The following is a 25,400-nucleotide window of genomic DNA, read 5'->3' as shown; positions in this document are numbered from 1 at the left end:
GGGGGAGACGGGGAGACCTGAGACCGTCTCTTGTCTGACAAGACTTATTGAAATCGTTAAGGGGGGGGGGGGGGGAGACGGGGAGACCTGAGACCGTCTCTCTTGTCTGACAAGACTTATTGAAATTGAAAAAAAAGGGGGAGGGGGAGGTGTACTGTTTGTCTCGTCTATAACTACCAAAATTAAAATGAAAAATGTGAAACAAAAAAAAAAATGGCCTAATCATCATTTTTTTTTAAATTTATTTTTGTGAAATAGAAACAATGAATTCTTAGAGCGATTATATTTAGTACTAGATTGTTTTATAGAAAGTTAGCGTCTGGGTGTGATCAACTGTAACCACGAGAAGACGGGTATTCCTGTGTTCTAAAAATAGCTCAAAGCGAATCGCTGAATGTCAAGTTTATCAATACTGGCTGAGTTTATTTGGTGGGCCAAAATATTTATCTCGAGCCGCTGTTTACTGGAAGCTTGTCAACCGTTAGGTGGGCGTGGTTCATGTTTTCTGGGGAGTCGTTGATTTGGACGAGGTAGACATGTATTTAGGTGTTGTAGACATGTATTTTGCAGTGATAGACATGTATTTAGGTGTGGTAGAACTGGTCCGTGTATGTCCGACAAGGTCCGTGTATGTCCGACAAGGTCCGTGTATGTCCGACAAGGTCCGTGTATGTCCGACAAGGTCCGTGTATGTCCGACAAGGTCCGTGTATGTCCGACAAGGTCCGTGTATGTCCGACAAGGTCCGTGTATGTCCAAAAAAGTCCATGTATGCCCTTTTAAATTTTATAGCACTGCCTCGAGTCAATAAACTCTTTAGCTTTACGAGTCTTTTAGTGTCACCATGTTCGCGAATTTCAAGTTCTAGTCTACTGGTTCGACAACTGGGCCAACATTCAAGGCCAAAGTTTACCAGACCTAAGGGCCCATAAAGTCCCTCTACATTTCTCGAACCATAGGGTTCGTCTAAACAAGGCATTTAGTGATCAGCCATTGCAGGTTGGCCGTCAAGATAATCCAGCCATTGCAGGTTGGCCGTCAAGCTAATCCAGCCATTGCAGGTTGGCCGTCAAGATAATCCAGCCATGGTTGGTTGGCCGTGAAGCTAATCCAGTCATTGCAGGTTGGCCGTCAAGATAATCCAGCCATTGCAGGTTGGCCGTCAAGATAATCCAGCCATTGCAGGTTGGCCGTCAAGCTAATCCAGCCATGGCTGATTGGCCGTGAAGCTAATCCAGTCATTGCAGGTTGGCCGTCAAGATAACCCAGTCATTCCAGGTTGGCCGTCAAGATAATCCAGTCATTGCAGGTTGGCCGTCAAGATAACCCAGTCATTCCAGGTTGGCCGTCAAGCTAATCCAGCCATTGCAGGTTGGCCGTCAAGCTAATCCAGCCATTCCAGCATGTTCCACATTCCCACTTGAAGCAAATAAATGTGTCAATGTATGCCAACAGTCTTCAATACATATGTTTATTTAAAGTATATTTGCATTTTTTCTCTATAAAGTCAGAAAACAACTTGTTTCACTGTTAGTATAAAGTTATTTTTCTTTAACTGCTAGTGGTTATAAATAAGAGAGCAATGACCACACTATCCAGAATCAGATGACTTCAACTGACTCATGCATCGTCTGTCATAAAAGTGGACGATTCTTTGACTATGATACAAAATTTTTAACTGCTGGTGCTGATATACACGTCTTTAGTCGCTACCACTGTAAGCTGTTGTAAACAACGAAAAAAAAAGTAGGTCACATGACGAAAACGAGGCTAATTATATCCTTGTTGTCCCTCCCCACATGAGCGACTTAAGGCCTATGACCGTAGAATGTAAACACTATGTTTATAGTTGGAGGATTTAAAAATAATGTTAGCGTGGGGGCCACATACAAGGGTCGGCTTTACAATCTCTGAACAGGCGCTGTCCTTAGGGCTTTAAACTTTGAGCTCAATGGACACGGTCCATATAATGACGTCATTGGGATCAGAAATTGATTTTTTATTTGCTAAAGAATTTAAAGAATTTGACTATCCTTCGCCCATCCAAGTTTTCAGCTTCCTACGGAGATGATCATATGTGGAGACAGACCTAGACTAACAAAGGCTGGTCCTGTCTGAACAAACTGCTTTTACACTCAAACATAGACATTCTTTAATGCTAACACGAAGTTACACGTAGATCTAGATGCACACACACACATACTTATAGACACAACGGATCAACCGATCTACCGGAAACAACCCAACTTATTTTAAAACTGGGTTGGTGACTTTTGCTATATTTAGTAACAAATCGGGTCCGGCTGTAAACAATGCACGAGTTCTGTAGCGGAAGTAAATTGCTTATCGTTTGCCGGGACGTTTGCTCTTATCTCCCTTGTTGGTAAGGGTAACGGGGGGAGACATCAAAAAATTAAGACATTTATCTCTGCTAGCCTGAGTAGCATATACATGTGTAGTAGCATATGCCAGGTGTAGTAGCACATATCAGGTGTAGTAGCACATATCAGGTGTAGTAGCACATGCCAGGTGTAGTAGCACATAGTACATTTCAGAGGTAGTAGCACATATCAATGTGTAGTAGTACATATCAGGTGTAGTAGCACATGTCAGGTGTAGTAGCACATAGTACATTTCAGAGGTAGTAGCACATATCAATGTGTAGTAGTACATATCATGTGTAGTAGCACATGTCAGGTGTAGTAGCACATGTCCGTGTTTGTAACACACATCAGGTGTAGTAGCATATGCCAGGTGTAGTAGCACAGTCAGGTGTAGTAGCACATTTCAGATGTATTAGCACATATCAATGTATAGTAGCACATTTCAGGTGTAGTAGCACATGCCAGTAGTAGATGTCTGGTGAAGTAGAAAACTTTATGTGGTGTGTTGCTTAGATGAGTATTGATTCAACGGCTATTTCATAATCAAGTGTAGTCATCTTTCTTTTATTTATAATCATTTTAAAAAAGATCTTTCCTACATCATTGTAAGTTTGTAACCCCCTGCATTTGTTTTTTAGTCATTCACCGCACTCTACAACAGACGTTCCAACATCTGTCGGACAACCATTCCATGAACAAAATTCACTCCTAAACGCCCCCCCCCCTTTCCCCCCTCCCGGCCAGATACAATATTTGTTGACAGTTCTAAGATTAAAATTTAAAATTTATAACTCTTATCATCTTAAGTCCACAGTTAATTGAAATGTCTGTTTCCGGGCTAACGGGAAATGTACACTTCATGGAGTTGCTACAAGTTATTAAGCTTTTTGTTTTGTGGAAAATCCAGTGTTTGTTATTGGTAGAAACCTAATCACGTGATTGATAAATGGCTGTCACGTGATTCAGAAGACTTTAAAATAAAAGAATCAAACAATTTTGACAGCTTACTCAGTCTTACCGCTGGTTGATTTATGCTCCAACTATTTTAATTGTTTTTGTTACGACTCATTGAGTATGCATAACAATTAACATCCGGTAGGATAACAGTGTTTCTTCCAGAATTTTTTCTCCGGGGGGGGGGGCACTTGAAATTTTCGGGGGGGGGGGGGCGGTAAACTTTCTTCGGGGGGGGGGGGGCGGACACTGTTAAAAGTATATATTTTCTATATAAATTATATAAATTTCATTTCGTTCGGGGGGGGGGGGGGGCGGTAAAAAATTTTCACCGTCTCCCACCCTTTACCTTAACGAAATAAAACACATTTAAGACAATCGTTATAATAAAATGCTTCAGCTACCAATGCTTTTATTTAAGAAAGTAAAATCGTTTTATTTTCTAATTTTCAGTCAATCTTGCAATCTGTAAAAGACCATTTATCTGCCACTTTTAAAAGCGTTGTCGATGCTAAAGCAGATGAAAAACCAACCAACCGCGAAAGAATCTCTGGAAAATGTGCCAGATAAGTTGCTGGATAATCAGGCTATAGATGTTTTTTTTTCTAATAACATGGATACCTTGCAGCAAAAAGAGAGAAAGGTTATAAAAATCCGGTGAAAATTTAGCATGAAACATGCCAGAATGGCTGTCTGCATGTCATGATAAATGGTTGCTAGTGGCTATCTGCATATCATGAGACGATCTAGACCTGAATGTCCTGCGCATTAGCTCCACGCGACGATCTAGATCTGAATGTCCTCGCTGAGGTCCTACAGCTAGCGCAGGTCCTGCGCCAGTTTGTCCCACATGGCCTTCATCTCCCGCTCCGAGAGTTGCTCCCCCTGCGGGTAGGGGATGTAAGTGTTGCAGCGGAGGAAGGACATGAGCTCACCCAGGTTCTTGGCCGCCATGTTCTCTTTGACCAGGAATATCAGCACCGGACGTCCGTCGTGGACCGACTCCATGTTAGCCATCTGAAACAGAAAGGTCAAGGTTACGCGGAGGTCAGGGTTCATTAGGCCTTAAAGAGACATTTCTAGTCTCTAAGTTTCCTCTCATGATAAAGGTCTAGATTGGGACTCCGGACAGTAAATGCTTACTCGACATTTACCCCCCCCCCCCCACACACACACTAATACAGTCTGCGTGAAACAAAAATTAATGTCCTAATGTAATCAAAATACGTCCACAGGAGATTGCTTATAATGTTTTCTTCTTGAAAACACAGTTGTTGTTTTTTAAAAGTAGCAAAATGCTAAATACTGCAACATATTTTTGTTTGATTTTTAAAGTTAATAATGCAGTTACAGTTTGACCCACAATCTCTTTTATCTAGTAACATACGTGTGATTGGTGTTAGCATTTTTTAAAACAATAAAATAAAATTGTACGCGGTTGAAAACAAAGTTTGATAAGATAATTTGACCTAATAAATTACATGTATTAAATATTTACACTCTGAGGCCTATGTGACCTGTTGACCTACACTGACCCTCAGTCGACCTGTTGACCTACACTGACCCTCAGTCGACCTGTTGACCTACACTGACCCTCAGTCGACCTGTTGACCTAGACTGACCCTCAGTCGACCTGTTGACCTACACTGACCCTCAGTCGACCTGTTGACCTACACTGACCCTCAGTCAACCTGTTGACCTACACTGACCCTCAGTCGACCTGTTGACCTACACTGACCCTCAGTCGACCTGTTGACCTACACTTCGACCTGTTGACCAACACTGACCCTCAGTCGACCTGTTGACCTACACTGACCCTCAGTCGACCTGTTGACCTACACTGACCCTCAGTCGACCTGTTGACCTACACTGACCCTCAGTCTACCTGTTGACCTACACTGACCCTCAGTCGACCTGTTGACCTACACTTCGACCTGTTGATCCACACTGACCCTCAGTCGACCTGTTGACCTACACTGACCCTCAGTCGACCTTTTGACCTAGACTGACCCTCAGTCGACCTGTTGACCTACACTTACCCTCAGTCGACCTGTTGACCTACACTTCGACCTGTTGATCCACACTGACCCTCAGTCGACCTGTTGACCTACACTGACCCTCAGTCGACCTGTTGACCTAGACTGACCCTCAGTCGACCTGTTGACCTACACTTACCCTCAGTCGACCTGTTGACCTACACTGACCCTCAGTCGACCTGTTGACCTACACTTACCCTCGGTCGACCTGTTGACCTACACTGACCCTCAGTCGACCTGTTGACCTACACTGACCCTCAGTCAAGTCTTTGACCTCCACTGACCCTCAGTTGACCTGTTGACCTACCTGGACCTCGTATTTACACCAGTGACTCTTGCAGAAGTTCCCGGTCAGGATGACCAAGGTCCTACGGCACATGCTGACGGCGCTCACGATGTTGGAGGCGATAAAGTTTCCCGCCACAAAGTTGCGCCCGTGGATGTGAACTTTGACCCCTCGTTTGACTAGCTCTGTGAGAGACATACAGGCTCATTAGTGTAATTAGTTTTTGATGTGTTTAGATTATTAGTCTAAACCGATGTCATTAAAATTTCTATTTATCTATAAACAGGTAAATGTGTGTTTTTTTTAAAAATGTATTTATCTATATAACTATTGTACGCCGAAATCAACAAATCCGCAATAAGATTTGCATTTTTACGACTAAAGCTACTGTTTGCATATTTTTTTATGCGAAATAATTTACAATAGCGCATTTTTCCTGTACCGGTTTTTACAAGATTCTGTCTGTCGTTCTTATCGATCGAAACTGGCGAGCGAAATTTCAACCACCTAACCGACGGATTCGTTTCAAAGACAGCGCGTGGGCAAAGATTCGACGACAATGCAATCTGACATGAAATTTGACTTAATTGGAAGACTAATTAATTTCCAATAAGATTATTTTTAAAAAATAGAGTAAACTACTACTTCCTGTTTTGGAAAATTACTCGATATTTAAATTTAAGATCTTCAAAAGATATATGACATGTTGTCTACCTAACTAAACAGTACTCAAGTTATCGTGTTCACACAAAATATAATAAAGTGACATTTCCGATTACCAGAAATCGCTTAAAAGGTGAAAGGAGCACGGGCGCATAACTTAAACCGTACACTGGTTATTAATTATTGAGAAACCGGAAGTAAATAAAGTATCACTTCTTGAGAAAGAAAATCGCTCAAAAGTTGATAGAAAACTTAAAATTTGATATCATGCTCTTATATGAAATTTTATCACTCTAATTAAAATTGTACTCAAGTTATCAAATGTACGTACACACACATAGACGGACAAGATTGCAACACTAGTTTTTCCAGCTCCGGAAGGTTATAAAAGGTCTAAAATTCGTCAAACTTTTGCATCCTTTATATTTTGTATACGGATAAAGTAGGGATAATTTAAACGGTGAAAATTTAAAAAAAAATGTTAATTATTTAACACGATTGCAATACTTTCCCTATAGGCCTAATCTGTACCCGAAAACGTAATTAACAAAAAAAAAAGCCATTCTTAGAAAACACCAAGCTGTAAGCGCGCCTAGCAGCCCCCTCTCTTCCTCTTTAGGCATACCCCTACCACCCCCACCCCACATGGTCTGGTGAGCTGTGGTTCACGCTAAATGTTTACAATCGTAGAACCGGGTTTAGTGACGGCTACTAGTTCTTATATAAAACAACAGGGGATGGCAACTCGGGATATAGACATGATTTTTAAATGCATTTTTAATTACTTAAACTTTTAAAAATATAACTGAATCTCGTTGAAAAAAGAATTGCACACCAAGTGAACGCAAAATAAAATGTGTATGATAGTGCGGAATATTATTAGTACTTTATAAATTTATGTGTTTTTTGAGAAATTGGAAATAGCGAAAATGACTACTTCTGGTCAACGGATATTACTCACAATTTGACAGAAGTCAGATAATTACATCTTTTACTTACATGTGAAATTTCATTTATTTATCTGAAATAGTGTAGAAAAAGTTCCAGTTCCGTTTATCGGAAATCGCACAAAAGTTGATAAGGATCTACGATTTTGATATAATACTTATATATAAAATTTCATCAACCTAGTGGTAACGTTACTACTCAAGTTATCGTGTTTACACACAGACACACACAGACACACAGACAGACACACACAAACACACACACACACACACACAGACATTCGGACAAGATTGCAAAACTATGTTTTTCCGACTAAGGGGGCTGTAAAACGTCGAGATTTGCAAAAATCTCAACTTTTTTTTGCACGATTACAAGACTTTCTCTACATTTCGTATATACGAGAAAGTAAAAAACCACAGAAAGAAACTAAGATGTATATCTATCTATATATATATCTATATATCTATATATATCTATATATATATATATATATATATATATATATATATATATATATATATATATATATATATATATATATATATATGTGTGTGTGTGTGTGTGTATATATACATATATATACAGATGTATACAAATATACATATATATATATATATATATATATATATATATATATATATATATATATATATGTATATATATATATACAAGCCGTACCGGCTAGGTCCTTCACTGGCATTTGATATAAATTAATATGTAATGGGCCGTGACGTATATATGTATGTATATATATATATATATATATATATATATATATATATATATATATATATATATATATATATATATATATATATATATTCACATATATGTGTATGTATTTGTCTGTTTGTTAGTAGGCAATAGTTTGACATTGATATAATAACGAGCGCTGCTTCATCACATCTTTTATTTATTTAACGATTAGCTGATCCGACCAGGCGTTGCACCGGTCTTATTCTAACTTTTGTTTTTCCTTAAAAAGAACCCCAACCAAAGATAATATAAACAACCTGAACAGTCACCAAATGTAATACTTACTTAAAACAATCGCTGACTTATTCCATAATGAAATTTAAAATTATTTAATACTAGTTCTGTGAGAAAAGCGCTAGGCATTGCCCCAAAAGTTTCATCATTATTTTCTCTTAAAGACTTACCAGGCTCGACAACCTCCAGGACGAAACGTTCATCTTGGTTGGCGTAGGAGATAAAAACGTCATAGTAAAATGTGTTGCCTTTTGTCTCGTGTCGTCTATGGAAGTTCAGCATCGCCGCGTGGTACAGGTACCGCAGGCTCCACCTGAAGCGGAAGATCATGAGACCGACGAGAGCAAACAGCACGAGCAGCGTGGCGGCAACAACAAACAGGAAGAGCTTCTCGTTGGATGCGCACTCTTTGTTCAGCAGCTCCACGGTTTTGTTGTAGCCGTTGGTCAAGTTTGTGTAGATGTTGTTACGTGCGCAGTAGTAGTTATCAAACGACTTAAAAGCAGGGGAATTAATCATCCAGGTTAGGAAATGCAGTTGTATACACGTGCAAAGAATAGGGCAGTTGGACATTTCCACTTGTATCGGCACGTGCTTTTTAATGAGAGAGTCAATATGGTTGGTGACTAGAGCAGGGAGTGTAGACACTGATGTGTGGCTAAGGTTCAATACTCTCAAATTATTCATAAACGTGATGTTTACATTAAAGCTAGAGAGACGATTGTTTGACAAATCTAAAACTTGAAGATTTTCGAGACCGACAAACGCATCTAGACTTAAATTGTATATGTTGTTAAAGGAAAGATCTAAAGTTTTCAGATGTGTAGAGTTGGAAAAAATTAGCTCATCATGGTGTGTGTCAAAAAAATCCCCAAGAATGTTTGCGCCGAGGTTAAGATGCTCCAAATACGGCAAATGAGAGAAAAACGTCCACTCCAGGGAACTAACATAGCTCGAGTGGATACTGAGGGTGGTCAAATGATTGAAGCCGATGAACGGACCCTGCAGCTCAGGCAAAAAGTTTCTGTCCAACACAAGGTCTGTCAGGGAGTTGTTGCTGTCTATCGTCAACCGTGACAGACGGTACTGCAACTCCGCGTTAACCATTTCTATCCGGGACAGTTGTGGTGGGAGGTGGAATACCAACGTGTTGTCATCTCCAACGCTTCTCCTCTTGAGGAGGGAATGAAAATGTTTGATGGATTCTTTATTGTAGGATGTTGGAATATCGTAGAGGTAGTCTTCGCCGTTGATCAGTAAAGTCTGGAGTTTGGTCAGTTTTGGGAGAAATTCAAGGAAAACCCCGAACACGATTCGGTTTTTTCCGATGTCCAGAAGAGTTAAGTTTGGGGGAAGATGGTCGAACGTGTCGTTGTCTATCTTCTCAATGCTGTTCCCCGCGACCTTGAGAGTGGTCAAGGACTTGGGGAGGTTGGTCACGTGACTGGCATTGACTTGAGTTCCGGTGGAGTAGCGCCACTCGATGGTGCTAACGTCCAGCCACCACAGGTTCGTGTTGTTCCTCAGCCCGTGCATGATATGCTGCAGGTGTTTGATTCCAATGTCCTCGTTGTAGTGGATGTCCAGCATCTCCAGGCTCACCAAAGGCGTGAAGGCATCCTTGTCAATGTGCCCCCCACGTAGGTGGCAGTTGCTGAGGTTGAGGACCTTGATGTGTCCCAGGTACTGAAATGTCGTGTTGCTTAAACAAATTATATTACAGTATCCATCCAGATAGCCAGTTACGGTAAAGTTGACCAGTGACGTCATCCTACTGAATCCCACTCCAAACGACGCATTCGTCAGCCCATCTATATAAAGCGCTTTCAAGTTTTTCAAGTCAGATAGCGCTAAATCTGGGTAACTAAAATTGTTCCCTCCTACCGCCGAGTTAAAGTTTTTATTCAACCTCAAGGCCGTGAGGGACACCAAAGGCTTGAAGACACCCACGGGAAACGTGTCAGGGGTCATCGCTAGGGAATTATCGTCCAGTCGGAGAAACGTCAAGTTTTCCAGACCCGAAAACGAGCTTTCATTCAGCTTTGAAATGTTGTTTGAATTCAAATGCAATATTCTAAGTCGTGAGTAATTTTTTAACGAATGAGGAGGTATTTCAGTTAAAGCGTTGTTGTACAGGTCAAGTTTTGTTATGTTAGGCGGTAGGTTTTGAGGGACGGATGTTAGTCGAAGGCCGCTGCAATCACAGCAATTTGTTTCGTTGTAGCACCTACATCCCGAATATATGCTGTAAGTTGAATTCCTTCTGGGATTGCATGATTGTGTTTTTGACAACTCGAGAAGAGATTCTCTTTTGTTGTTGTTATTGAGGTCAGAGGTCACTTGGTTATTGACACCTAAGTCCATTGTTAGTTTGTGACTTGGTGAGGAATTACTTTTCATTTTTGTCAGGACGGCGTCTTTTTCATGACATCGTTAACCGATACAACGTTATTAGATGGGATTGCCATACGATGTATATTGCTATTTTTTGTATTGGTTGACTTGTCATTCAACCAGGAATTTTTAGAATCTGACTTTCCGTTAACACTAACTGAAGACGTCATGTCCGGTGGACGTGAAGTGTATGCTCCCGCTTCATTGGTCAAAAAAACCAAGAGCAAACACGAGATAGTGAATTTTGTTATCATGACTGCGATTGGTCTAATAACTGTGAGCTAGAAGTTTTAGTGAAAACAATTGTACGGTTTTGTTTAAATTATGTGTAAAAATATGGAGAGAGTGAGACAAATTTTAGACAGCACTTTAATTATTAGCTGATGTTAGAATGAGCGTCTGACATATATGGTCTTGTACAGAGTCAGTCTTTATTTACCTAGCTCGGACAAAGCGACTTTTTATACTTAGGTCAGAAAGTATCACACTTTTTAGGCATTCATGAAACACAATACCATTGCTGTTATTGTTATTCAAACGTTGGTTGAAAAAATGATGCTCCATTTACTACATTTGCTTTCAAGTAATGAAATAACCTCCATCTTGCGTTGATGTAAAACTACGTTGAAGTACGTGCTACCTAATCCAGTTCAGCATAAGTTTACAAGCCTAGGGAACCCGCACGCAGACCACACAAACAAAATTTTAAAAACTTTTGACATGGTACGCTTGTGTCTATTAGCCATACACGGATTTTCTTATATAAGAGCCTCTGGTATTTTTGTTTAAGAGCCAAGTTGAAGATAAGGAAAGGCCTGGGGTTAAAGTATCGTCATTGAAATCTATGATTTGGCTTGTTGCTAATCCGCAAGCACGACACACTTCCGCCTTGATAAAAATAATGTTAAACCTTCTAGAATAGCGACAGCATAGAGACTAGTGCATAGGGAGGGGTGTAATTCCATGCCCTTAACAATACAATATGTTACTAACTGTATACCTAGCAGATCCCCTACACACCTCACACCCTCAACCACACACAGAGGCATTGTCACGCCAATGACCTACAGATAAAGCCCACTATGAAACAATGATATGACGTTTCCAATAGGGCTAGTATGTATGTCACCATCTTCTCGTGTTTGTACTTGCCAGCTAGTATTTTCCAAACCAAATGTGAATATTTTTATTAAACGGCAAAAAAAAAAAAAAAAAAAAAAAAAAAAGATTACTTGGTAATGATAGACTTCATTTGATTATATTATTAGTAACATTTTTTTTATAATTTTGGGTATTCTTGTTTTTTTTTTTAATTTTCGAAGCGAGGCTTCGTTGTTTCTTATGAACTGAATACATATTTATTATTTTCTACAAATTCCTTTTATTATTATAATCTTTGATATAAATATGCCAGTGCGATATACTACACCGTGTAACAAAAAGCATCCTTCCGCACCATAAAGGTGCTGTTTTTTTTTTAATTTACCTGAATAATGATGAGATTCTTTAGTTCTGGCAGATGGTGTCGCCTAACTCTCATATTTTGGAGGATAGTGTCTCCAGTTTAACAAATTCTCATATTCTGTACGATTTTGTCTTCAGATTTACATACTCACCGAAGTTAGTGTACACGTTCTTGACCTTCAGCTTTGTCGAAATTTGTCATTTCTTCAAAGACGGAGTTAGTTTGGAATTTAAGATTCAGATAAAGATCCGAAAAGAGCTATAGTTTACATATCTGCAGGTCATATTTCAAAGTAGAAGGGTCAAAATGTTATAAAAGAAAATTAGCAGATTATGCCCCGTTGCAGCTTTTCCTCAACGGGCGGAAACAACTAGTTATTAAGTAGTTTAAAAACCACTAAGGTTGATAAGTTAAACTATAATAGTGATGATGCGGTGAAATTATTTTTAATGTTGTATCTTACAATTCTAATATGTCTACTTCCTGTGGCCGATCTAAGTAGCATGGGTTAAATAACACAGGAAGCCATTTTGTGAATCATTTGTCAATCTCCTACCACAATACAAAAATAAAACATGTATCCAATAATATAACGAAAATTGATGTTGCAACAAATGGGATAGCTCCAGGAACAAGTTACGATTACCATTTTTTTCCGATATAACGTTTTTTTGTTTATGTTTATGAAAAAGATTTGTAGAAAGCATATCGCTTGACTCACACGGAAAAACTGCACTTTTATAGAAAAGCATCAAAGAGTAGATCTTATGAAGATTTGTACCGACTGATTCTAAATATATATTTTAAAAATCATATCTCTCATCGATGGAAGATATATAGAAATGTTTTTAAGAAGCAATAAAACTAATGGGCTCTCGTTCTTTTTTAAATTAAAAAATAAAATAATTTATAGCCAACAATAATAAAAATAATAATTTGCAACCAATTTGTAAGAAAAAAATACACCTTATACAGTTACAGCATTTATTACAATTTGTTTTCTTAAGGGGAAAAAGAATTTTCTATAGTGAAAAATTCTTTTCCTGATTAATACAAGACACCATGCCGTAATAAGAAATCACACAACGGTCAAGCGGCTGTCAAAAAGTTGTCAAAGCTTAAAAAAAACACTTTGTTTTCCTTTATAACATCGATTTTGATTTAAACTCCAAACAGTTTAATTGTTTTTGTTATCACTGGTTTAATGGGCATCGCATGTGGTAAAACGATACGCCTGATTAGTAATCCAATATTTTTCTTTGAAGGACCCGTTTATACGGTTGATGAAGCAATATGCCCAAGGCTATAAATGATATCCAGTTACATTGTTGTGTGAACCTTGCAAGGATGGCTGTCGGCACACGAAAATAATGACTGCTAGAGGTCAAGGGTATTTGCCATTCAAGTACTGTGGTGTAGCGGATCCTGGAAGGCCAGCAATAGGACATCATGAATGTCCTCCAAACTATCAGCCAGCGTATTAGTTCCATGAGACGATCTAGACCTGAATGTCCTTTATGAGACGATCTAGACCTGAATGTCCTCCATGAGACGATCTAGACCTGAATGTCCTCGCTGAGGTCCTACAGCTAGCGCAGGTCCTGTGCCAGTTTGTCCCACATGGCCTTCATCTCCCGCTCCGAGAGTTGCTCCCCCTGCGGGTAGGGGATGTAAGTGTTGCAGCGGAGGAAGGACATGAGCTCGCCCAGGTTCTTGGCCGCCATGTTCTCTTTGACCAGGAAAATCAGCACCGGACGTCCGTCGTGGACCGACTCCATGTTAGCCATCTGAAATAGAAAGGTCAAGGTCATACTACGGTCAACGCAACCGTCACGGTCAAGGCAATGCCGCCATATAAAGGCTTACTTCAATGTTTAAATGACAACAAGTAAAAGGATTCATTAATACTATTGACCTATCGTACTAAGGTCTAGAAAACTAAAACTTTTCCCGACCTGTTATCGACTAATGATGTGGGCTTGGTGGTTAAATTGTTAAAAGATCAAACAAAACACGCGGTTACACCTTTTTTTTTTACTTTTATTTCGCTTTCATTTATAATTTCAAAATTATACATTTTTAGTGAGAAATACACTGTTTATTGTGATTGCAATACTAATAAAAACTGGGTTAGTACGCCTTAAACTAAGATAAAAGAATAAACCAATTTACACGTAATTAACACTTCTGTCTTTTTGAAGGAAAAAAAAAACCTTTAGTAAGTTTGACTATGTGACTACGCCGTCCCATTAACCTAGTGTCACACAAAAGTGAAACTTTGCACAAGTTTTAAGCATTACACTACTTTTCAAGTTTTGTGTTTTCATTTTACTGCAATACTTAGAAAATATTAAAGTTTATGTAAAACCGTCTACTTATTTTTTAGGTATATTTTCTTATATAAAAATACATAAAAAAGTTAAAAAATAAATATCAAAGTGAATATCGTAAATGCGATTTTGTTTTGAATATTGAGCGAACAAAGATACATAGTTTTAAAAAAATGTTTTCAATTTAAACATTTCATGGCTTTCGTGGCAGCTAGAGCTACAAAATGTGATTGTATACTGTCACAGACTGTATAATTAGATATGTTTATATTATTGTGTTTTACATGAAGTTGCATGAATGAAGAGTACCTGGCTAGCGGAAGGACTGTTTGAGCGATCGTCATGTGTTTTTCCATGTTTTTGGGTGAGATCGCTCATGTACGTAAGGGGAGAGAAAGTAGTGAATAAAAGGGAGAGCAAAAAGGTGAACGGGTGTTGTGTGCTAGAACTTGAACCTGAGGACTGTGGCTGTGAATGTAGGATGTTACTACGACACTTTGTTTCTTGACTGTGATTGTACTTATACCACTTGTGACCATGGATTTACTATGGATCTATTAATTCTCTGTACAAAGTGTAAATAAAGTTATTGTTTCACAACTACTGTTGCTCGTGTGAGTATATTGAAGAACCCACAATAACAACAAAGAATTCATGTTGTTACATATGGTGTCAGAAGTGGAGGCAATAAAGTGATGTTGCTACATTGTATTACTGTTACTTATGATGTCACAAGTGGTATAAGTACAATCACAGTCAAGAAACAAAGTGTCGTAGTAACATCCTACATTCACATGGCAAGGCTACAAAAAGAGGATGAAGTCACAAAAAAACTGATGAATAACATCAATAAACGACAAGGAAAGTACAGAGGCCACTGCTATGAAATAAAAAATGATATACTGGTTAGAATATTTCAGAATAACAGCATTAAAAGGACACAAATAGTCATTCCAGAGACACTGAAAGGTCTAGTCTTGGAGACAGCACATGATAGTCCTTTGGCTGGGCACATGGGAGTCAGGAAAACTATAAATAGAATCCTTGACAACTCGTTCTGGCCGGGAATCCATCAGGATGTGAAAAGATACATTGGTAAATGCAAGCAATGTATAACTAAAAATCATCTACACAGCAAACATATTGCTCCTATACAGCCAACTGATAAAATAGGAAGGGTGTTTGAGAAAGTGGCTATAGACATAGTAGGACCTCTACCAATTGCATCAAAAAAAGGTCACAGATTTATTCTAACTTTAATAGACATGGCGTCCAGATGGCCAGAAGCTATACCCCTAAGGGATATAAAATCCGAAACTATATGTTCTGCATTATTAGACATTTTTTCAAGATATGGTTTTCCTGAAACTCTGCTGTCAGACAACGGCAAACAATTTACCTCTAATGTGACTAATGCATTAACAAAGCTGCTGAAGATCACTCAGGTACACTCGACCATCTACAGACCGCAAGCAAACGGTATGTGTGAACGGTGGAATAAAACACTCAAGGTAATGCTAGCAAAAGCTACAGAAGATCATCCTAAGGAGTGGAATGAGTATATTCCGGCGATACTGTTCGCCTATAGAGGAACAGTGCATGACGCGACGGGGTACTCGCCATTTGAATTAATGTTTGGATCAAATCCAAGAGGGCCGCTTTCGTTGCTAAATGATAGATTACTTGGCACTCAAATCACTGAACAAGATGCTTTTGAGTTCATTACTGAAAAGAAAAGCAAAATGGTATATGGATTACAATCTGCTCAACAAAATGCGGAGGGAGAGGCAAGTAGACAGAGAAAATTGAAAAACAAAAATAGATACCTCAGGCAATTGAAGGAGACAGACAATGTCTATGTTTGGCTACCTACCTGGAAAGGGGTCAAATTATGGCAGGGACCATTTGTGATTAAAAAGAAAGTGAACGAAGTAGATTATGCTGTGGACATCAAAGGCACAATAAAGATAGTACATGTTGATCTACTGAGGAAATACGATAACATGCCTGAGCAGATAACTCAGGTGATGGAGGACATTAATACACATGACACTGACATAAATGAGGAAGTTGGTCGTGATGAAGAACTGCCAAAACGTCAAATAGAAGAACAATCTAGCGTAGTAATTATAGAGGAACAACCTACCTTAGCGAACATAATTCAAACAGAAGAAGAAATCCAGCAAATTACTCCGCTGAAGTACAGAAAAGAACTACAGCAGTTATTGAACGAATTCAAAGATGTCATTACTGAAGATACTGGCTACACAAGAACGATTACTCATGTCATAGAATTAAACAAGGATGCTAATTTAAAAAAGAAACAATATGCAGTACCTTATGCATACAGAGAAGCAGTGAAGAAAGAATTAAATCATTTGATCGAAACTAACAAAATACAACGCTCAAATTCATCTGTAGCTTCACCAATGGTGATAGTAAAAAAGAAGAATGGAAAAGTAAGAATTTGCTGTGACTATAGAGATTTGAATAAAATCACGAAAATAGACGCAGAACCACTGAGAGATACTAATGAACTATTGGAAGAGATAGGGAACTCAACAATTTTCACTCATCTGGACTTAAACCGAGGTTTTTGGCAAATAGGTATGGATGAGGAATCCAAACACTACACAGCGTTTACAACTGATGAAGGATTATTTGAGTGGAATGTTATGCCTTTTGGCCTAGTAAATTCAACAGCAACATTCTCCAGATTTTATGAGAATAATGCTGGCAGATATAAAGAATGTAGTACATTTTGTTGATGACATATGTATTCATTCTAAGGATATCAAGACACATATGCAGTCAGTTAGAGAGGTACTAACAAAATTAAGGGAGCATGGCGCGACTATTGCACCTGAAAAGTTAAAATTTGCAAATGAAGAAATGGATTTTTTGGGATTCAAAGTAGGCAAAAATCAAATTAGACCTACTGACGGAAATAAAAATAAAATTCTCAACTTAGAAATACCTAAAACCAAGAAAGAAGTCAAAGGTGTATTGGGTCTATTTAATTTCTACAGCAAATTCATACCCAAGTACTCAGATATAACTCTACCTCTAAGACAGCTAATTACCAAGGACAGCAGTAGAACAATAAATTGGTCTAAAGAATGTCAGGATGCTTTACAGCTAATAAAGCAGTACTTTGAACATGAAGTAACGCTTACTGCCCCTAACTTTGAGAAGACACTAACACTGGTAACGGATGCTTCAAATTATGGATTGGGTGCATGTTTAATGCAAGAAGTGGACAAGGTACTACGGCCTATATTTTATCTGAGTATAAATACTGTTAACAAATAAATCTGTTACATTATCATTATCTCGCATAATAAAGAAAAACATTTTTCGTGTGGTGTCACCCCTTAGAGCTAGACAATGTGCCAGGCTTGTCTTAAATCAGACACAGATTTCAGTTGTTTTTAAATTAACGCCTAAATTAAATCCAACAGTTCATTTTATTTTTAAAAATATCGCATTTAGTTAAGAATAGATTGTTTTTTACTGGCAAAACCAAAACTAAACGTTATTTTTTGCTTATAAAGAAAAGGTTTTAATCGTTTAGTTCTAGATTAGAACTGGAATTACTGTTAGGATATTTTTTAAAAGCACTTGAAAGCACAATAATAATTCCACCTACCTGGACCTCGTATTTACACCAGTGACTCTTGCAGAAGTTCCCGGTCAGGATGACCAAGGTCCTACGGCACATGCTGACGGCGCTCACGATGTTGGAGGCGATAAAGTTTCCCGCCACAAAGTTGCGCCCGTGGATGTGAACTTTGACCCCTCTTTTGACTAGCTCTGTGGAAGTTATTTATCTTTGGAATTTCGCCATATTTTTGTGTGCGACATTTACTATAATTTTAAAATTTATTCATTCCCTAAAGTGTAACGAAATAGATAGTCATTATAGCCTGAATTAATTCATTATGTTTTCACATTTTATTAACTTTATAACTGATTTAAATCGTTCTTTTAAATAGACAAATTCTTTTTAACTTATTTTTTAAATTGACGAACGGATGGACGGGAGTGGTATGGTGTAGAGGTGGAGTGGTATGGTGTAGAGGTGGAGTGGTATGGGATGAGATGCTTTGGTGACCGTGGTGTTAGCTGTATATATATATATATATATATATATATATATATATATATATATATATATATATATATATATATATATATATATAATAAATAAAGCTCAATTCTGTATGTAGAAATAAGTTTGTTTGTCGTTGACATACTTTGATGGATTTAAGTGTTAGACTATTATCCTGCTCATAGTCTAAATTTATGAGTTAAAAAATTATTATTTAAAGTGTTGGGAAATAATTTTCATTTTTCAAACTGATAGTAATAATTGTCGGCATGTTCATTGAACACAATTTTAAAAAAATAACAAAAATTCTAATTATGTCTGAAAATTATTTATATTTAGTCCTTTAGCACTTACTTCCCTTTGATAAATTAGGAAAACACAATTACTTCCCTTTATTAAACATTGCATTAGTGGAAAAGAATTTACTTTTTATTACTTTGTTTTGGTGTTGGGAAAAAAAATATTTACATAATTAGCGGGGATTGATCAGGTGCAAATGTTGTAGGTATTTTACGAATACGCTTGGAGTATTATAATTGTTCATTTGGTTTGGTTTGGCACCTACGTTCGTTTAAGTGAGTGCAAAAGACTATGAATAAGTTGGAATACTGTAGTCGATTATTAAGCTGAAACAGGCGATTCTGCCCCGGGCTAGACTGTGAGCACTTTGCGTTTATGTTCGCGTTAGTGTTTTCTTTGTGTTTAGGTTGGTTTTGCGTTAGTGGTTGCGTTTTGATTTGGTTCGTTTTTGTTCTTTCTTTTTTCGTTTTCGTTTGTGTTTTTTTTCTTTGGGTTTGTGTTTGTATTTGTGTTTGTGGTTGGTTTTGCGTTTGGATTTGGTTTGTTTTCGTTTGCTTTTTTGTTTGTTTTTTCTTTGTGTTCGTATTGGTGTTTGTGGTTGTGGTTGGGTTTGTTGTAAGGTTTTTGTTTTCGTTTGCTTTTTTGTTTGTTTTTTCTTTGTGTTTGTATTGGTGTTTGTGATTGTGGTTGGGTTTGTTGTTAGGTTTTTGTTTTCGTTTGTATTTGTAATTGTGTTAGCGTTATGTTTGCGTTTTGTTGTTTAGGTTTTGGTTGGTTGTGGTTTGGGTGGGCAATGCCGGGTTTATGATGATTACTAAACACACAGGTAATAATCTTTAACAGAAAGGTTTTTCACAGAAGCCAGAGCAGGGCCTGGCCGGGACGGCTAGTGTTTATATATAAATCACCGAATCTGCAATAATATAGTTTTTTAAAAACAATTAGATGTGTAGGGTAAACTGTTAGTATTAGTATGAAATTATAAATCAGATACATTAAATATGACAATATGTGCAATTTTGTTTTGCGTTCACTTGGTGTGCAGTTCTTTTTTTTACGAGATTCTGTTCTATTTTAAAAAGTTTAAGTAATTAAAAATGGATTAAAAATCATGTCTATATCCCGAGTTGCCATCCCCTGTTGTTTTATATAAGAATATTTGAGAAAGTTTAGGGTAGATCATTCCAGGTTTTTTTTTTTTTTTTTTGTTAATCTTTTGGAATACTAAACAACTGATCCGGCCAGGTAATGCCCTGGCTAAATATAAATCATGTATAATGTGTAAAAATAATGCTAATTCAATATTAATGGAAGTATTGGGGACGTCTTTCAAGTAAGTAGATTTAAAATGTATTTTTACTGTAATATTCACCTTAACTCAAAGAGTAAGTCATTTAATTTCTTGATTATTAATTTTAAAGAAAAAAAATTGCGTGTATAAACTTCCAACATTTTTTTATGCTGACCAAATAAAAAGGAAACCATAAGTAACTAATGACCCAGCTCGACTTTTTTTTTTTAAATCAAAGAACAACCAACACAAAGGTAATTGGGTTAAACCGAAATAGCCATAAAATTAGTAATCGGCAAATAGACAACCTTATTATCACGGAAACTTCAACACCCTAATATGTATATTACCAAAAGATACATTATCTTCTCCTTAAGACTTACCAGGCTCGACAACCTCAAGGACGAAAAGTTCATCCGGGTTGGCGTAGGAGATAAAAACGTCATAGTCAAATTTGTTGCCTTTTGTCTCGTGTCGTCTATGGAAGTTCAGCATCGCCGCGTGGTACAGGTACCGCAGGCTCCACCTGAAGCGGAAGATCATGAGACCGACGAGAGCAAACAGCACGAGCAGCGTGGCGGCAACAACAAACAGGAAGAGCTTCTCGTTGGATGCGCATTCTTTGTTCAGCAGCTCCACGGTTTTGTTGTAGCCGTTGGTCAAGCGTACGTACACGTCGTCGTGAGCACAGATATAACTCTTGAACGACTTAAATGCTGGAGACTTGACCATCCAGGTTAGGAATTTCAAGTTTTGACACGTGCAAAGAATAGGGCAGTTGTTAAGCTCCACCTCAACCGGTATCTGGTGGTCAATCAGCCAATCAATGCTTTCCATCACGTCATCAGGAAGTGACGAGATCGAATTGTGACTCAGATTTAACAGTCTCAAGTTTTTCATCCCACTGATATTTACATTAAATTCCGAAAGACGATTGTTTGACAGATCTAGAATAGTAAGATTGTTGAGACCGATAAATAAACCATAACTTAAATTTTGAATGTTGTTAATAGAAAGATCTAACTTTTTTAGATTTGTCAAATTAGCGAAAACAGGATCGTCAAGAGTGTTTAAAAAATCCCCAAGTAGGTTTGTGCCGAGGTTAAGATTCTCCAAACGCGGGAAATTGGAGAAAAACGTCCACTCCAGGGAACTAACATAGCTCGAATAGATACTGAGGGTGGTCAAATGATTGAAGCCGATGAACGGACCTTGCAGCTCAGGCAAAAAGTTTCTGTCCAACACAAGGTCTGTCAGGGAGTTGTTGCTGACTATCGTCAGCCGTGACAGACGGTACTGCAACTCAGCGTTAACCATTTCTATCCGGGACAGTTGTGGTGGGAGGTGGAATACTAGAGCGTTGTCATCTCCAACGCTTCTCCTCTTGAGGAGGGAATGAAAATGTTTGATGGATTCTTTATTGTAGGATGTTGGAATATCGTAGAGGTAGTCTTCGCCGTTGATCAGTAAAGTCTGAAGATTGGTCAGTTTTGGGAGAAATTCAAGGAAAACCCCGAACACGATTCGGTTTTTTCCGATGTCCAGAAGAGTTAAGTTTGGGGGGAGATGGTCGAACGTATCGTTGTCTATCTTCTCAATGCTGTTCCCCGCGACCTTGAGAGTGGTCAAAGACTTGGGGAGGTTGACCACGTGACTGGCATTGACTTGAGTTCCGGTGGAGTAGCGCCACTCGATGGTGCTAACGTCCAGCCACCACAGGTTCGTGGTTGTTCCTCAGCCCGTGCATGATATGCTGCAGGTGTTTGATTCCAATGTCCTCGTTGTAGTGGATGTCCAACATCTCCAGGCTCACCAAAGGCGTAAAGGCATCCTTGTCAATGTGCCCCCCACGTAGGTGGGCAGTTGCTGAGGTTGAGGACCTTGATGTGTCCCAGTACTGAAATGTCGTGTTGCTTAAACAAATTATATTACAGTATCCATCCAGATAGCCCAGTTACGGTAAAGTTGACCAGTGACGTCATCCTACTGAATCCCACTCCAAACGACGCATTCGTCAGCCCATCTATATAAAGCGCTTTCAAGTTTTTCAAGTCAGATAGCGCTAAATCTGGGTAACTAAAATTGTTCCCTCCCTACCGCCGAGTTAAAGTTTTTATTCAACCTCAAGGCCGTGAGGGACACCAAAGGCTTGAAGACACCCACGGGAAACGTGTCAGGGGTCATCGCTAGGGAATTATCGTCCAGTTCGGAGAAACGTCAAGTTTTCCAGACCCGAAAACGAGCTTTCATTCAGCTTTGAAATGTTGTTTGAATTCAAATGCAATATTCTAAGTCGTGAGTAATTTTTTAACGAATGAGGAGGTATTTCAGTTAAAGCGTTGTTGTACAGGTCAAGTTTTGTTATGTTAGGCGGTAGGTTTTGAGGGGACGGATGTTAGTCGAAGGCCGCTGCAATCACAGCAATTTGCTTTCGTTGTAGCACCTACATCCTCGAATATATACAGTAGGTAGAATTCCTTCTGGGATTGCATGATTGTGTTTTTGACAACTCGAGAAGAGATTCTCTTTTGTTGCTGTTATTGAGGTCAGAGGTCACTTGGTTATTGACACCTAAGTCCATTGTTAGTTTGTGACTGGGTGAGGAATTACTTTTCTTTTTTGTCAGGACGGCGTCTTGTTTTATGACATCGTTAACCGATACATAGTTATTAGATGGGATTGCCATACGATGTACATTGTTTTTTTTTGTTTTGGTTGACTTCTCATTTAAACCAGGAATCTTTAGAATCAGACTTTCCGTTAACAGTAACTGAAGACGTCATGTCCGGTGGACGTGAAGTGTATGCTCCCGCTTCATTGGTCAAAAAAAACCAGGAGCAAACACGAGATAGTGAATTTTGTTATCATGACTGCGATTGGTCTAATAACTGGGAGCTAGAAGTTTTAGTGAAAACAATTGTATGGTTTTGTTTAAATTATGTGTAAGTTATGGAGAGAGTGAGACAAATTTTAGACAGCACTTTAATTATTAGGCTGATGTTTATTTTTTTTTTTTTTAAAATAAGCGTCTGACATATATGGTCTTGTACAGAGTCAGTCTTTATTTACCTAGCTCAGACAAAGCGACATTTTATACTTAGGTCAGAAAGTAGCACACGTTTTAGGATTTATTGTTGTTCAACCGTTGGTTTAAAAAATGATGCTCCATTGACTACATTTGCTTTCAAGTAATGAAATAACCTCCATCTTACGTTGATGTAAAACTACGTTGAAGTACGTGCTACCTAATCCAGTTCAGCATAAGTTTACAAGCCTAGGGAACCCGCACGCAGACCACACAAACAAAATTTTAAAAACTTTTGACATGGTACGCTCGTGTCTATTAGCCATACACGGATTTTCTTATATGAGAGCCTCGGGTATTTTTGTTTAAGAGCCAAGTTGAAGATAAGGAAATTCCTGGGGTTAAAGTATCGTCATTGAAATCTAGGATTTGGCTTGTTGCTAATCCGCAAGAACGACACACTTCCGCCTTGATAAAAATAAAGTTAAACCTTCTAGAACAGCGTCAGCTTATAGACTAGTGCATAGGGAGGGGTGTAATTCCATGCCCTTAACAATAAAATATGTTACTAACCTAGCAGATCCCCTACACACCTCACACCGTCAACCACACACAGATGCAATGTCACGCCAAGTACCTACAGATAAAGCCCATTATAAAACAATGATATGACGTTTCCAATAGGGCTAGTATGTATGTCAACATCTTCTCGTGTTTTTACTTGCCAGCTAGTATTTTCCAAACCAAATGTGAATATTTTTATTGAACGGCAAAAAAAGATTACTTCCGCTATTGTTAATTCAAGACAAATATATGCTATGTAAAATTGTAATTTTTTAAAGCGTACATTTGGTTAGTTTTTGTTCAAATGAGTAACTATTTGTCCTAAGCGAAGTTACGATAAACTTGGTCTACCGGTACTTAATTTGATTATATTATTAGTAAACATTTTTATAACTGTTGCATTTTGGGTACTCTTTTTTATTTAAAATATCGAAGCGAGGCTTCGTTGTTTCTTATTAACTGAATACATATTTATTATTTTCTACATATTCCTTTTATTATAATAATCTTTGATATAAATATGCCAGTGTGATATACTACACAGTGTAACAAAAAACATCCTCCCGCATTATAAAGGTGTGGTTTTTTTTTTAACTTACCCGAATAATGGTGTGATTCTTTTGCTCTGGCAGATGGTGTCTCCTAACTCTCATATTTTGGAGGATAGTGTGTCCAGTTTAACAAATTCTCATATTCTTACGATTTTGTCTTCAGATTTACATACTCACCGAAGTTAGTGTACAAGTTCTTGACCTTCAGCTTTGTCAAAATTTGTCATTTCTTCAAATACTGAGTTAGTTTGGAATTTAAGATTCAGATAAAGACCCGAATAGAGCTATGGTTTACATATCTGCAGGCCATATTTCAAAATAGAAGGGTCAAAATGTTATAAAAGAAAATTAGCAGAATAGGCCCCGTTGCAACTTTTCCTCAACGGGTGCAAACAACTAGTTATTAAGTAGTTTAAAAACCATTAAGGTTGATAAGTTAAACTATAATAGTGATGATGCGGGGAAATTATTTTTAATGTTATAGCTTACAATTCTAATATGTCTACCTCATGTGGCCGATCTAAGTAGCATGGGTTAAATAACACAGAAAGCCATTTTGTGAATCAATCTCCTCCCACAATACAAAAATAAAACATGTATCCATTGATATAACGAAAAAAGATGTTGCAAACAAATGAGGTAGTGATAGCTCCAGGGACAAGTTACGATTACCTTTTTTTCCGATAAATCGTTCTTTTGTTTTTGTTTATGAAAAAGATTTGTAGAAAGCATACCGTTTGACTCTCACGGAAAAACTGCACGTTTAGAGAAAAGCATCAAAGAGTGGATCTTAGGAAGATGTGTACCGACTGATTCTAAATATATATTTAAAAAAATCATATCTCTCATTGATGGAAGATATATAGAAATGTTTTTAAGAAGCAATAAAACTAATGGGCTCTCGTTCTTTTTTAAATTAAAAAATAAAATGATTTATAACCAACAATAATAAAAATAATAATTTGCAACCAATAAGTAAGAAAAAAATACATATACAGTTACAGCATTTATTACAATATGTTTTCTTAAGGGGAAAAAGAATTTTCTATATTGAAAAATTCCTTTTCCTGATTAATACAAGACACCATGCCGTAATAAGAAATCACACA

The 25,400-nt window shown here is 37.9% G+C and overlaps 2 protein-coding genes across 2 annotated transcripts; both read right to left on the bottom strand.

Annotated features, from left to right (window-relative positions):
- Positions 1–4,141: 4,141 nt before the first annotated feature.
- On the bottom strand, positions 4,142–10,624 carry LOC131955068 (toll-like receptor 4). The gene is made up of 3 exons (XM_059319019.1): positions 8,431–10,624; positions 5,681–5,844; positions 4,142–4,354 (listed from the first exon to the last, which is right to left on the bottom strand). Exons 1-3 carry the CDS (start codon positions 10,622–10,624, stop codon positions 4,157–4,159), a joined length of 2,556 nt encoding a protein of 851 aa, XP_059175002.1. The 3' UTR covers positions 4,142–4,156.
- Positions 10,625–13,092: 2,468 nt separating this feature from the next.
- LOC131955067 (toll-like receptor 4) lies at positions 13,093–24,518 on the bottom strand. Its single transcript, XM_059319018.1, has 4 exons — positions 24,494–24,518; positions 20,535–21,884; positions 18,099–18,262; positions 13,093–13,906 (listed from the first exon to the last, which is right to left on the bottom strand). The coding sequence occupies exons 1-4, from the start codon at positions 24,516–24,518 to the stop codon at positions 13,709–13,711; spliced, it is 1,737 nt and encodes a 578-aa protein (XP_059175001.1). The 3' UTR covers positions 13,093–13,708.
- Between the last annotated feature and the right edge of the window lie 882 nt (positions 24,519–25,400).

The sequence above is a fragment of the Physella acuta genome, unplaced genomic scaffold (assembly GCF_028476545.2).
Source record: "Physella acuta isolate Inbredline_101_S28 unplaced genomic scaffold, ASM2847654v3 ptg001052l, whole genome shotgun sequence".
NCBI lineage: Eukaryota > Metazoa > Mollusca > Gastropoda > Physidae > Physella > Physella acuta.
This window is presented reverse-complemented; position numbering and strand designations above follow the sequence as displayed.

Bases quoted from the DNA above. Each gene is read 5' to 3' on its own strand.
- LOC131955067 (XM_059319018.1), bottom strand. From the start codon at position 24,518: ATGACAAATTTTGACAAAGCTGAAG. The intron at 18,263-20,534 runs GTAAGTCTTAAG...TAACTTCCACAG, and splicing joins CCTTGAGGTTGTCGAGCCTG to AGCTAGTCAAAAGAGGGGTC. The intron at 13,907-18,098 runs GTAGGTGGAATT...TTTCTATTTCAG, and splicing joins GGTGTAAATACGAGGTCCAG to ATGGCTAACATGGAGTCGGT.
- LOC131955068 (XM_059319019.1), bottom strand. From the start codon at position 10,624: ATGGACTTAGGTGTCAATAACCAAGTGACCTCTGACCTCAATAACAAC. The intron at 5,845-8,430 runs GTAAGTCTTTAA...TGTCTCTCACAG, and splicing joins CCTGGAGGTTGTCGAGCCTG to AGCTAGTCAAACGAGGGGTC. The intron at 4,355-5,680 runs GTAGGTCAACAG...TTTCTGTTTCAG, and splicing joins GGTGTAAATACGAGGTCCAG to ATGGCTAACATGGAGTCGGT.